The following is a 13,705-nucleotide window of genomic DNA, read 5'->3' on the forward strand; positions in this document are numbered from 1 at the left end:
ACTCATGAGGTCTCAGGAAAGAAGCTGTCTTCATAACATAAAAGTGCAGGGTGAAGCACCAAGTGCTAATGTGGAAGCTGCAGCAAGTTATCAAGAAGATCTAGCTATGATCTTCGATGAAGATGGCTAAACTGAACTACAGGTTTCAGTATAGATGAAATGGCTTCCTATTGGAAAAAGGTACCATCTACAACTTTGAAAGCTAGAGAGGAGAAGTTAATCCGTGGCTTCAAAGGACAGGCTGACTGTCTTGTTAGGGACAAATGCAGCTGATTACTATTAAGTTAAAGCCAGTGCATTTTCCATTGCAAAAATGCCAATACCCGTAAGAATTAGGTGAAATCTAGTCTGTCTGTAAATGGAAAAACAATGCTTGATGACAGCACATCTGTTTACAGCATGGTTTCCTGAATAACTTAAGCTTACTCTTGAGAGCTACTAAGAAAAAAGGATTACTTTCAGAATATTACTGCTCATTGATATGTCAATAAGCTGTTACCTAAGAGCTCTGACAGAGACATACATAGAGAATGATGTTTTTATGCCTGCGGACATACAATCCATTCCGCAGCCCATAGGTCAAGGAGTAATTTTAACTTTTTAAACAAATCTTATTAAAGAAATATGCCTTCTAAGACTAGCTGCCATAGAGAGTGATTCCTCTGATGGATTTGGGCAGAGTAAATTGAAAACCATCTTGAAAGGATTCACTATTTTAGATGCCATTAAAAATATTTGTGATTCATGAGAAGAGGTCAAAATACCAATATTAACAGGAGTTTGGAAGAAGTTGATTCTAACACTCATGGATGACTTTGAGGGGTTCAAGACTTTAGTGGAGGAACTAACCGTAGATGGGATGGAAAAAGCAAGAGAACAAGAATCATGTTGAGCCTGATGATGTGACTGAATTGCTGAAATCTCATGATCAAACTTGAAACCTACTTTTAAAACAACTTTATATGCAAAACACTTGTCTTTGAAGCTCCATTTCATTGGCAGAAGAGAAAAAATAGTTCATCTTTCTTATGGATGAGCAAATAAATTAATTTCTTAAGATGGAATCTACTGGTGAAGATGCTATGAACATTGGTGAAGTGACAATAAAGGATTTAGTATATTACATAAACTTAATTGATAAAACAGCAACTGAGTTACAGAAGATTGACTCAAATTTGGAAAGAAAATCTGTGGGTAAAATGCTATCAACAGCATTGCATGCTACAACAGATCTTTTGTGAGAGAAAGTTGATTCATGTAGCAAACTTGATTGTTGTCTTAAGAAATTGTAACAGCCACCCCAACCGTCAAGAACCACCATCCTGATTAGTCAGCAGCCATCAACCTGAGAGGCAAGATCCTCCACCAGCAAAAAGATTACAACTTACTGATGGCTCATGCAGTCTTTAGCATATTTTAGTATTTTAAAATTAAAGTGTGTGTGTGTATTAGGGATAATGGTATCGCACACTTAATAGACTATAGTGTAAACATTTTTGTATCTACTGGGAAACCAAAAAATTTGTGTGACTCGCCTTATAATTGCTTTATCATGGTAGTCTGTAACTGAATCTGCCACATCTCCGAGGTATGCCTTGATGCTATTCCAGAGTTTTCTGTTATATATATGCAAATGTGTACGTATATACTTGTTTTCCAGATACATTTTTACCATTTTTTTTAAATCTTACCGAGATGACAAAGGCTATCAATACATTGTTTAATAGCAGAATTAATAGAAGATAATTCTTAACATTGGTGCTTTTATTGTTATGTGTGATGGCTGTTACCAGTTATTGAGCAAATAATGTTAAAAAGACTCTAAACATATTTTAAGATAATAAACAAGCCCATTCAAAAGTGGGCGAAGGATATGAACAGACACTTAGAAAAGAAGACATACATGAGGCCAACAAACATGAAAAAATGCTCACCATCACTGGTCATTAGAGAAATGCAAATCAAAACTACATTGAGATACCATCTCACGCCAGTTAGAATGGCGATCATTAAAAAATCTGGAGACAACAGATGCTGGAGAGGATGTGGAGAAATAGGAACACTTTTACATTGTTGTTGAGAGTGTAAATTAGTTCAACCGTTGTGGAAGACAGTGTGGCGATTCCTCAAGGACCTAGAAATAGAAATTCCATTTGACCCAGCAATCCCATTACTGGGTATATATCCAAAGGATTATAAATCATTCTACTATAAGGACACATGCACATGAATGTTCATTGCAGCACAGTTTACAATAACAAAGACCTGGAACCAACCCAAATGCCCATCAGTGATAGACTGGACAGGGAAAATGGCATATATACATCATGGAATATTATGCAGCCATCAAAAACGATGAGTTCATGTCCTTTGAAGGGACATAGATGAACCTGGAAACCATCATTCTCAGCAAACTGACACAAGAACAGAAAATCAAACACCACATGTTCTCACTTATAGGCGGGTGTTGAACAATGAGAACACAAGGACACAGGGAGGGGAGCCCTACACACTGGGGTCTCTTGGGGAGAAATGGGAGGGACAGCGGTGGGTAGGGAGTTGGGGAGAGATAGCACTGGGAGAAATGCCAAATATAGGTGAAGGGGAGGAGGAAGGCAGCAAATCACACTGCCACGTGTGTACCTGTGCAGCAATCTTGCATGTTCTTCACATGTACCCCAAAACCTAAAATGCAATAAAAAAAAAGTGCTAAAAAAAAAAAGATAATAAACCTTACAGAGTTATGAACCTAGGCTGTGTTAATGATCCTCCCTTGAAGTATTTCTGCTCTTTGGTAACACAGAAATTTCAAGACTATCAAAAATATTTCTTTTGAAGGTTAAGTGTTAAGAATCTCACAGAAACACTTTGTTCAAATACACCTTGAAGGACAGTTCTATAGAGGATATAACAGGTAGTTAGCAGTTATGAATAGTCACACTAATTACTATATTGCACAGAAGAACATGTTTCATATATTCTCCTGCTGTTTTCTTTCAATATGATATCACTTTGGTTTCTTTTAACTCATTTTGTGGCACAGAACTCTATCTTATATAGCTGCAGGAGAGAAGGGATTTTCAAGTTTTTCTTAAATCTTTTATACATAACGATGATTCATTTTCTAAGGCAAGTTACTGGAGTTTTGTTGGTTCCTGTGTATTAGCTGTGTCTTTTTATTTTCTGTATTTCTGATGCATTGACTTTTGGGGCCTTGCTGACCATAGAGAGACTGTACCTCCCAAGGCAAGCCAGTTTCTAAAGATAATAAACTCACTTGTGAGCAAACCTTTCACTCGCAGACCAACCTATCTAGACCCCACATCCAAACTCCCAACTTTGTTGGGCTCTCACACTCTGGGCCAATAGCTGTCTGTCCTAATCACCCTAGAACCAGGTACCAGACAATTGGAGAAATAGCTCCTATACCCCAGAGCCCACTGAAATTATTCAAGGTAGCTAATCCCAAGCCTGCTTATTCTGCTTCACACTTTCTTTCCTGTGGAAATTACAGTAAAGGCTCATGCTCAGGTTTCACCTTTCTTTTACCTCTTCACCAACCACCCTGGTGCTTCCCCATGTGGTCTGGAGTGGCATGATGTGGCATGGCATGCCTCCCACCCCTTGGAACTATGAGTAACAATCTTTTCCATAGCAGTAATATCCTGATCTGTTGGTCTCACTATATGATAGAACCTACATTTTAAAACAACCTTATAAGCAAAACACTTGTCTTGAAGCTCCATTTCATTGACAGAAGTGAAATATAGCTCAAGAATTTTACTTGAAAGCTTAGAAATTGATCAAGAATGAATATAGAATTTATTGATATTATTCTTGCCACCTTCTTCTTGCCATCGTATGGTTTTCTTTAATCTTTTGATAAAATGAATTAAGAGATTTTCTATCAGTGAACAATCCTTGCATTGTCTGGATGAGCCCTGCTTGATTATAATCTAAGACACTGAATTTGGCTTGATAGTCTTTAGGATTTTTGCCTTTATGTTCATAAGTGGATTTTTATCTGTAATTTTGTATCTTGTGCTTTTTTTGGTGTCCGTTTCATTTTAGACTTTTAAAATGAATTGGGTAACTTCTAATCTTTCTGTGCTCTGGTATATATATGAAATGGGAAATACCCGTTCCTTGAATTTTTTTTTTTTTTTTTTTTCGGTTAAAACTCTTGTAATATTTTCTGGAGTAAGTGCCATTTTAAACATACATTTTGCTATGGATTTATCTTTTTTTTCCCTTCTTTATTTTTAGACACAGGATCTTGCTCTGTCACCCAGCCTGGAGTACAGTGGTGTGATTATAGGTCTCACTGTAGCCTTCTCTGCCTCAGCCTCCACAGTAGTTGGGACTCCAGGTGTGCACCACTGTGCCCAGCTAGTTTAAAAATTTTTTTTATGGCGATGAGATCTCACGACGTTGCCCAGCCTGGTTTTAAACTCCTGCCCTCAAGGGATCCTTCTGCCTCAGCCTCCCAGGGCATTGGGATTACAGACATGAGCCACTGCACCTAGCCTGGTTTATTGTTTTCTGTGGTAATTGGTCTATTCTGATTTTCCTTTCCTGTCATCCTGTCATGAACCAGTTTTTAGTAATGCATATATTCCAAGAAAATTATCCATTTTTCCAGGCTATAAGTTTTTTAATAGTATAAAAATTGAATCATATAAAATTGAATACAGCAATTTTTTTTGTTTTTGGAATACAGGGTCTCGCTCTGTCATCCAGCCTGGAGCACAGTGGCGAGAATATGGCTCACTATAGCCTCAATCCTCCCAGCTAAAACAATCCTCCTGCCTCAGCCTCCCAAGTAGCTGGGGACACAGGTGCATGCCACCATGCCTGGCTAATTTTTAAATTTTTTATGGAGACAGGGTCTCCCTATGTGGCCCAGACTGGTCTCAAACTCCTGGGCTGAAGTAATCTGCCCACCTCAGCCTCCCAAAGTGCTGGGATTACAGGTATGAGCCACCATGCCCAGCCAACAACATTCTTTCATAACTTTTTAATATTTTCTCTATACTTGTATTCAGGCTCAATCTCAGTCTTTATTTTTTTATCTTTTCTCTGATTTTCATTATTATATTCATCAAAGGTTTGTTTATTCATTTGCTCTTTTAGAGTCATCTTTTGGTTTTATTGCTACTTTAAAAAAAAAACCCAACATTAATTTGTTATGCCCCGTTTTCTTCCTCATCCCTCCTTTATTTTTCATGTTGGGTTGAAAACTGGTATGTTTTGTGTTCTGAATCTACTTTTCATTTGCTTTTGAGAATTTCTACAATCACGATAAACACCACTTATTATCATATCTTGGAGAATGTTTTTTTAAGATCTCCTGCTAAGGCAGCATGGCTTAGTTCTCAGTATGAAGCATATTTCTCACAAAGGAGTTGTCATACTCCAGTTTTAGATGTGCCATATCAATTTGGATGTTTGGTTTATAGGCGTGAGCTTTATAATATCCATGGGTTACTTCACCTGACTGGGTGAGTACACGGTATTTTTATTTGGTATATCATTCTTTTTCTAAATTGAATTATGAAGCCATTTCTGGTTTTCTGATCTAAGAAATAGGATTGTAATCTACTGGCCTAGATAGATTATTCTTTGGTTCCTGTAATCCTTACATATTTTCTTATTTATTGATAAAGAATAGTGATTCTCAGACTTTAGTATGCATCAAAATCGCATGGAGGGACTATTAAAACAGATCATTAGGCCCTAGTCCCAGAGATTCTGATTCAGTAGGTCTGAGATGAAGCCTGAGATTTTGTATTTCTATTAAGTTTCCAGGTGATGCTGTTAGCTCTAGTCCAGAAGCCATTTGAGAATTACTGTTATAGACAGTTTTACAGATTGATTGATTGAGACACAGAGTTAATGTTCTTGTTGCCCAGGCTGGAGTGCAATGGCAGGATCTCGGCTCACTGCAACCTTTGCCTCCCGGGTTCAAGCGATTCTCCTGCCTCAACTTCCTGAGTAGCTGGGACTACAGGCACCTGCCACCATGTCTGGCTAGTTTTTTCTATTTTTCGTAGAGACAGGTTTTCACCATATTGGCCAGGCTGGTCTCGAACTCCTGACCTCAGGTGATCCACCCACTTCGGCCTCCCAAAGTGCTGGGATTACAGGCATGAGGCACATGCCCAGCCAGTTTTATTTTTTAAATAAAATACCATCAATTTTATTCAATTCACAATTTGCTTTTTAAAATTTACATATTCATTGGTGCTACATCTAGATATAATGGTCCTATTCAAGATAGTTTGTTTTAAAATTGTTATTAAAAGTACCATTCAACCTAGAAATCTCATTTTTGTTTACCTAAAGGAATATAAATTGTCCTACCACAAAGACACATACGTGTATATGTTTATTGCAGCACCACTCACAGTAGCAAATACATGGAATTAACCTAAATGTGCATCAACAGTAGACTGGATAAAGAACATGTGATACATATACACCATGGAGCACTATGCAGCCATTAAAAAGAATGAGATCATGTTTTTTTATACTGCAACATGGTTGGAGCTGGAGGCCATAATCCTAAGCGAACTAATGCAGGAATAGAAAACCAAATACCACATGATCTCATTTATAAGTGGGAGCTAAACATTGAGTACACATGGGCATAAAGGAAATAGCAGTCACTGGAATTTACTTGAGGGTGGAGGGTGGGAGGAGGGAGAGGATCAAAAAACTGCCTATCGGGTACTATGCTTATTAACCTGGGTAATGAAATAATCTTTACACCAAACCCCAGTGACATGCAGTTTACTCGTATAACAAACCTACACATGTACCCCTGAACATAAAATATCAAAAAATAAATATAAATAATGTTATTAAATAAGAGTAGGGAAATATGAAACAGGTTAGAAAAAATGTACTTGTTGAAGCTGGGTCTTGAGTATATTGAATACAGTGATACGCAGTACCATCTCTGTTTTTGTGTATGTTTGAAATTTTCCTTAGGGGTGTCTATACTGTATTGCTTAGCTAATATTGATATAACTTTACTCTATTTGACTTTTTAATAGAGTAAAGACAAGATTGCATCCTACAGCAAAACTCCAAAAATTGACCGAAATGATGTGAGCAAGGAGATGAAAGAGAAATCATCCATGAAACGTAAACTTCCTTTTACCATTAGCCCATCAAGAAATGAAGAACGAGATTCAGATACAGGTAGAATAATTTGCTGTTCTCTGGTGAAATCTTATTCATTTTTTAACTGTGATTTTTGTCTCTCATATACCACTCCTCTTGACACCCATTTATAGAGAAATATTTGTATTTCACTATTTCAGATTTATCATTTTGAGGCAGAAATTCACCTATCATGCCAAGTGTGATTTCTAACCAGATTAAAAACAATTTTCTTTATTCCTTATTAATGTTTATTATCAATTTCTTCATCAAGAAACTAATTTTGGGGGGAGCATTCAAATGAATAAAATTTACTCAGTGATAAGAAAGCATTAGGATATGTAGATTTGAGAAAAAGTTGTTGAGTTTAGATTCAGAAATGAATTAGAAACATGTAAAACTCTCTCTCTCTCCCCTCTCCCCCACTTCCACCACCTCTAACTGCCCAAGTGCTTTTCATTTGTTTCCCAAAACTCTTACATACCAGAAATTGATACTTGTGATCAGCCAGTTCCAATTATTCATAACAGATGAGATTCTTATTATTGCTATCTAATAAATTACTAGGTTGTGTTTTAGCCGTGAACTAACCAATTTTTGAAACTGATATAAACTCGAATATATGTATTTACTGTAGTTTTAGTAATTGCAGGAAATACTAATAATGAACTGTTCTTAAAAATGTCTTAGCTTCATCCAGAGAAAGTATTCCATTCTGAGTTTACATACATAGATTATATTCTGCTTATATCTTTCTAGTCATTTTAATTGTCAGTTCAGAAGTGATCTTGACTCTGGAAACTGAAAATACTCATAAAGATTTTTGAAACAGCCTGTACTAACATAGCTTTAGAAAATTGTGTCATATACACTTTTCATAGCCAGGTCTCCTTTTGTGTATTTTGCCGTCACTGTTGTGTGAATTAGAAATTGTTCTTAAACACCCATGACATTTTTAAACTTTGAAGATTGCTCTTTCTTGTAGTGATTAGGAAATCATACGCTTTTTCATTTTAAGCTACACTGGTTTCTTTGAGAGATTCAGAATCTTTTTTTTTTCTTCCCCTGAAGCATCCTAAGTGATATTCTCAAGCTATTACTAAGTCACTTAGCTGAGAAGAAGGTACTTATGTGCCTTTGGATAGCTATTTAAGATCTAACTCTTCTCACATAGTCTTGTTAAAAGTTTCTTTGCTAGTCATTTTAAAATTACTTACATTACTCGCGTTTTGTTTTGCAAAATTTCTGATAGTTGTTTGAAAAGGGGATTTTGATAAATTAAAAGAATATTAATGTTTTTAAGGAATAAAGTTTCAAGATGATAATCTTTCCATGAAAGCTTTTGTCATTAGATCAGATTGATTATTTTTCTTTTATTTAGAATAAAATTAAGGAGAAAATGTTACTTAGGAAGACACAAAATTTCAGCATTGAATAAATATAATCTAATTCATATTTCTAAAATTGAGTTATATACATATTTCCCCATTACATTTTTTCTACTGTTGAACTTGTTGGGATATTGCAACACTCTGTAAGACTGTTTTATAACACTTATTCTTCCATTTGAAAAGTTACATGTTGTCACCAAACAAAATTTTGATGGATTTGAAACACAATTGACCCTTGAAAAGTGTGGAGATTAGGGTGCCAACCCCTTTCTTCCCCCACACACACAAATCGTGTATCTTTTGACTCTCCAAGTACTTAACTACTAATAGCCTGCTGTTGACCAAAGCCTTACCAATAACATAAACAGTCAAGTAACACATCTTTTGTGTGTTAATGTTTTGTTTTTTTTTTCCTTTTTTTTTTTTTTGAGACAGAGTCTTGCTCTGTCGTCCAGGCTGGAGTGCAGTGGCTTACTGCAGCTTATTGCAGCCTCCTCCTGGGTTCAGGAGATTCTCCTGCTTCAGCCTTCTGAGTAGCTGGTGTTACAGGCACCTGCCACCACGCCTGGCTAATTATTTTGTATTTTTAGTAGAGACGGGGTTTTACCATGTTGGCCAGGCTGGTTTTGAACTCCTGACCTCAAGTGATCCGCCTACCTTGGCCTCCCAAAGTGCTATGACTACAGGCCTGGCCTGTTTTTTCTTTACTAAGCCTTACCTGAGATGATGTATGTTATTATATACTCTACCCTTTAAAATAGCTAGAGAAAAACAATGTTACTTAAGAAAATCATAAAGAAGAGAAAATATATTTACTGTTCATTAAATGGAAGTGGATCATTATAAAGGTCTTCATCCTCATCGTCTTCACATTGAGTAGACTGAGGAAGAGAAGGAGTTGATCTTGCTGTCTCAGGAATGCAGAGAGGCAGAAGAAAATTCCTATGTAAGTGGATCTATGCAGTTCAAAATCAGGTTGTTCAACGTCAAATGTATTTATATTTTTGGTAGACTTTATAAATTTTATTAAGTAATAGATGAAGTATTTGGTTTTACGTATCACACACAATGAAAACATTAAGGAGAACTTCCTTAATGTTTGAAAACATTAAGTGATAAGGAAGCATTAGTATATATAGAAAAGGTGTTATTTACAATTCAAATATCTTTATATAATTTTTAAAAATAAATAGGATTCAGTACCATTGTGATATTTCCCGTATGAAAGATAAATATAGCATTAGACTTTATATTTGACATTGACCATTTTTATGTAGTATGCTATATTTTAAACTATTACCTGAAACTGTGAAGACAGATACAGAAGGGAGAAATATTTATAGCATATATCAAAACCCTTAATATATGTATTTAAAGATCTCAGGTGTGGAAAAAAACCTCAAAAATGGGAAAATGGACCAAAAAATACAAGCAGGTAGTTGAGAACAACAATTGTAGTTGGCAGAGAAATACATGAAAAAATACATCAATAGTAATCAAAGAAATACAATTTATGATGAATCACAAAATTGTTTTTGGTCTGAATCACCCAGTGGTTATGGGTTGGATATAGGAATTTGCTTTAGTGGGTCTAAATTATAGAAATACTTCGTTCAAGGTAAATAGGACAATGTATATAAAAAATCATTTCTTAACGTTTGGCTAATTTTTTTCTTTTGGCATTTATTCTAATTATTATTATTTTGAGACAGATCTCACTCTTGTCACCCAGGCTGGAGAGCATTGCTGCCATCTCGGCTTACTGCAACCTCTGCCTCGTAGGTTCAAGCGGTTCTCCTGCCTTAGCCTCCTGAGTAGCTGTTATTACAGGCTTCTGCCACAACACCTGGCTAATTTTTATATTTTTAGTAGAGACGTAATTTCGCCATATTGGCCAGGCTGTTAACTCCTGACCTCAAGTGATCCACCTGCCTCAGCCTGCTGAAGTGCAGGGATTACAGGAGTGAGCCACCATGCCTGACCTCTAATAAATAATTATCAATGAGAGCAAACATTTATCTCTAAGGATGTTTATCTCAGCTTTCTTTATAATAGCAAAAAAATCAGGAAAATTTTATTGATTTATACAGGATTTGTGAAATTATGATAAATTCAATGAGGAAATATGATTTTTTTGCTCTTAAAAGTAATGTAGTAAGGCTGGGCATGGTGGCTCACTCCTGTAATCCCAGCACTTTGGCAGGTAGATCACTTGAGGCCAGGAGTTTGAGACCAGCCTGGCCAATAGAGTGAGACCCTGTATCTACAAAAAAATTTAAAAATTAGCCAGTCTTGGTGGAGTGCACCTGTAATCCCAACTACTCAGGATGCTGACACATGGTATTGCTTGGCCTGGTGGGTCGATGATGCAGTGAGCTGTGATCATGCCACTATACTCCAGCTGTAGGAGCATACATAATATGGAAAGATGATCATGATATTGGAAGTAAAAAGTTAGATTATAAAATAGTATGTGCTGTTTGCATTAATTGTAATTTGTATATTTACATTTATTATATATGTGCACACATGTAGATTAACATGCATATGGGATGTATATTAACACACATATGGAAAGATTAAGACTGTCTAAATATAAGACTTTTTTCACTAATTTAGGAACTAAACCTTTTAGATGTGTTTTGGGTACAGAACAAAACATAAATGTTAGAAACCTTGACTTGAGGAAATAATAGAATAAGAAGTAGAGAATAAGGAGAAAGCATATCATCTTATCTCTTGTAAGCAAGGGATTAATTGATATTATCCAAACTGAAGTATAGAGTTTCTTAAAATGATTACATAAACTTTTTAATGTTCCTGTATTTAAAATTCTTTTATATTTTTGTTTCTATTTTATAGTATACAGTATCTTTTATAAAGAAACAATGCCTTTAGTTTTTTTTATGTTGGATTAAAATAAAATTAATCTTTAAGGCTTTTATTTCAAAACTTCATATGTATGTTATTTTCTTGTTCTGACATAAATGTATTACTGTCTCTGCTAGTTCCTTTTGTTAAATTCAGAGGGATGCTGGGGATGGTGCTTGCCAGAGGTTAACACTTTATTTCTTGGATGTGGGATATTTATTACTTTCTTCTTGGTCCTTTTTGTATGGCTTGAATTCTTGAAATAAAGGACATATGTTACTTTTATAAAGTCACTACTTTTTAATACAAAGAGGTATTCATAATATTATCCAAGGAACGGTCACTGGCACCCGAAATTAGCAATAATGCTACCTGCTGAATGAGAGGTTCTTAGTCTTCATTTTGAGAAATACCATAGTGTTTCTTAAACTTTCTAAATTCTCGATTATTTAATACTTACTAATTTGTTTTTAAAAGAAACTTTCTAGAAAAGTAAGTGCTTGGCTAGACAGAAAAAAATTGAGGAGGAATGAATTACAACTTAATTTGAAATCAGGCCAGTGGGTCCTTGTAGATCTATCATAGTACTATATGCATTCTTAATTAATTTACTTCAACAAATCACTAAATTATTGTCTTACTCTGTCAAAGAATTCCCATAAATTATGTCCTGTGGAATATTAAGCCAATATATACAATGTCCCATTGAACCTATGGAAGCAAAAAGCAGCTGCTTATCTAGACCTTTCTTAAACCTTTATCAGTTTGCTTTATCATTAATTTTTATCTTTTTTTTTTTTCATTCTCTCCTACTCTAGAATTGTGACAGGATAAATTTTATAGCTGTAACAGTGGTAAATCATGGCATTGTTAGTTATTGAACATTTTGGAATCTGACTAGTGTTATCCCTCAGTCCCCTACCAGGACTGGCTCAGTATTTGATTTCTTTGTAAGTCCCAGCTTCCTTATCTGTAAAAGTACATATAATAGTATCAATTTCAAAGAATTGGTGACCTTCAAGTGACATAGCATGTGACTTTAGCTTTAAAACTAAATATAACCAAAACTAACACCGGTTTAAATACATAGGAATTTTATAATTTAATGCAATAAGAAGGCCCAGCATAGGTAGTAGAGGGTTAGTATAGCAGTTCAATAATGCCATCAGGAACTGGTCTCTTGTGATCTTAATGTTCTGCCACCCTTAGCTCATACATGGGCTTTGTCCTTAAGCATTTTTCCTTATAATCACAAGATTATTGCTTTTTCCTGGATAGAAAGTAGGAGGAAAAAGACTAAAAACAAAAGTGTCTCTTTTCCAGTGAGATGTGACCTTTTTGTTTCTGCATCTGATTGGTTAGGCTATTCTAGTTGCAGGGGAGTCTGAAAAATCAAATACTTTTGGCCAGGCATATTGTTACTCTGATCAAAATTGAGATATTCCTGGTAAGAAGAGGATAATGAATATTGTATAGGTATCTTATAATATATGCCATCATATGTAAAGTGTAATCAGTAACTGATAACTTTTGTTATCTTTAGTAATTATTAAAGTTTCTACTTAAGTGAACTTTATTCCTGCATTATTAGTCACAAAATCATACTTAATTTCTTTCCTAGTGTTATGGTGTCCAAGGAAAAGCCAGAGTCTCTTAATGTCAAAATGTTAAACAGCTATCTTGAAGCTACATGTGAGAGTCTCTTCTTGGCCATCAAACTAAATTTACAATTATTTTGTTATGAATAATGCTATCAGGAGCATCTTTGTAGATTGTGATTTTTGTCATACCTTGAATTATTTCTTTATTCATTCCCAGGAGTAGAATTGCAGTGTTAAAAGGGTTAAATATTTTTATGATTCTTCATGTTTCTCCAATAGCCTTCAGCAGTATATGAATGTTCTTTAACCTCAAATAGCTTTGGGGGACATGTTTTTCTTTAGGTTGAGAAATCTTATGTTCTATAGAGATAAACCAGTAGTAGTCCTTTGTCACTTTAGTTTGCATGTTTAATCAGAAAGATTGAGTGTCACCTTTTTTCTTTGAATAATTGTTTCCTCTTAGCGTTATTGGTAAGCAAATAGTTTACTAATTTTTTTTAGCTTTTTTTTTTTTTTTTTTTTTTAGATAGAAAATGTCACTCTTTTACCCAGACTGGAGTGCAGTGGTACAGTCTTGGCTCACTGCAACCTCTGCCTCCCAGCTTCAAGCAGTTCTCTGTCTCAACCTCCTGAGTAGCTGAGATTACAGGCATGCACCACCACACCCAGCTAATT

General features: G+C 35.3%; 1 protein-coding gene across 4 annotated transcripts in view; it reads left to right on the top strand.

Annotated features, from left to right (window-relative positions):
* The window catches only part of ANKRD12 (ankyrin repeat domain 12), a 154,540-nt gene that overhangs the window by 45,677 nt on the left and 95,158 nt on the right, over positions 1–13,705 (top strand). For all 4 annotated transcript variants that reach the window (XM_012446798.2, XM_012446797.2, XM_012446804.2 and 1 more), the window contains exon 3: positions 7,059–7,206. In XM_012446798.2, coding sequence (XP_012302221.2) covers positions 7,059–7,206 — 148 coding nt within the window. The remainder of the gene's footprint in view (positions 1–7,058; positions 7,207–13,705) is intronic.

The sequence above is a fragment of the Aotus nancymaae genome, unplaced genomic scaffold (genome assembly GCF_030222135.1).
Source record: "Aotus nancymaae isolate 86718 unplaced genomic scaffold, 86718_ANA_hifiasm-v0.15.2.pri h1tg000020l, whole genome shotgun sequence".
Taxonomy (NCBI): Eukaryota; Metazoa; Chordata; class Mammalia; order Primates; family Aotidae; genus Aotus; species Aotus nancymaae.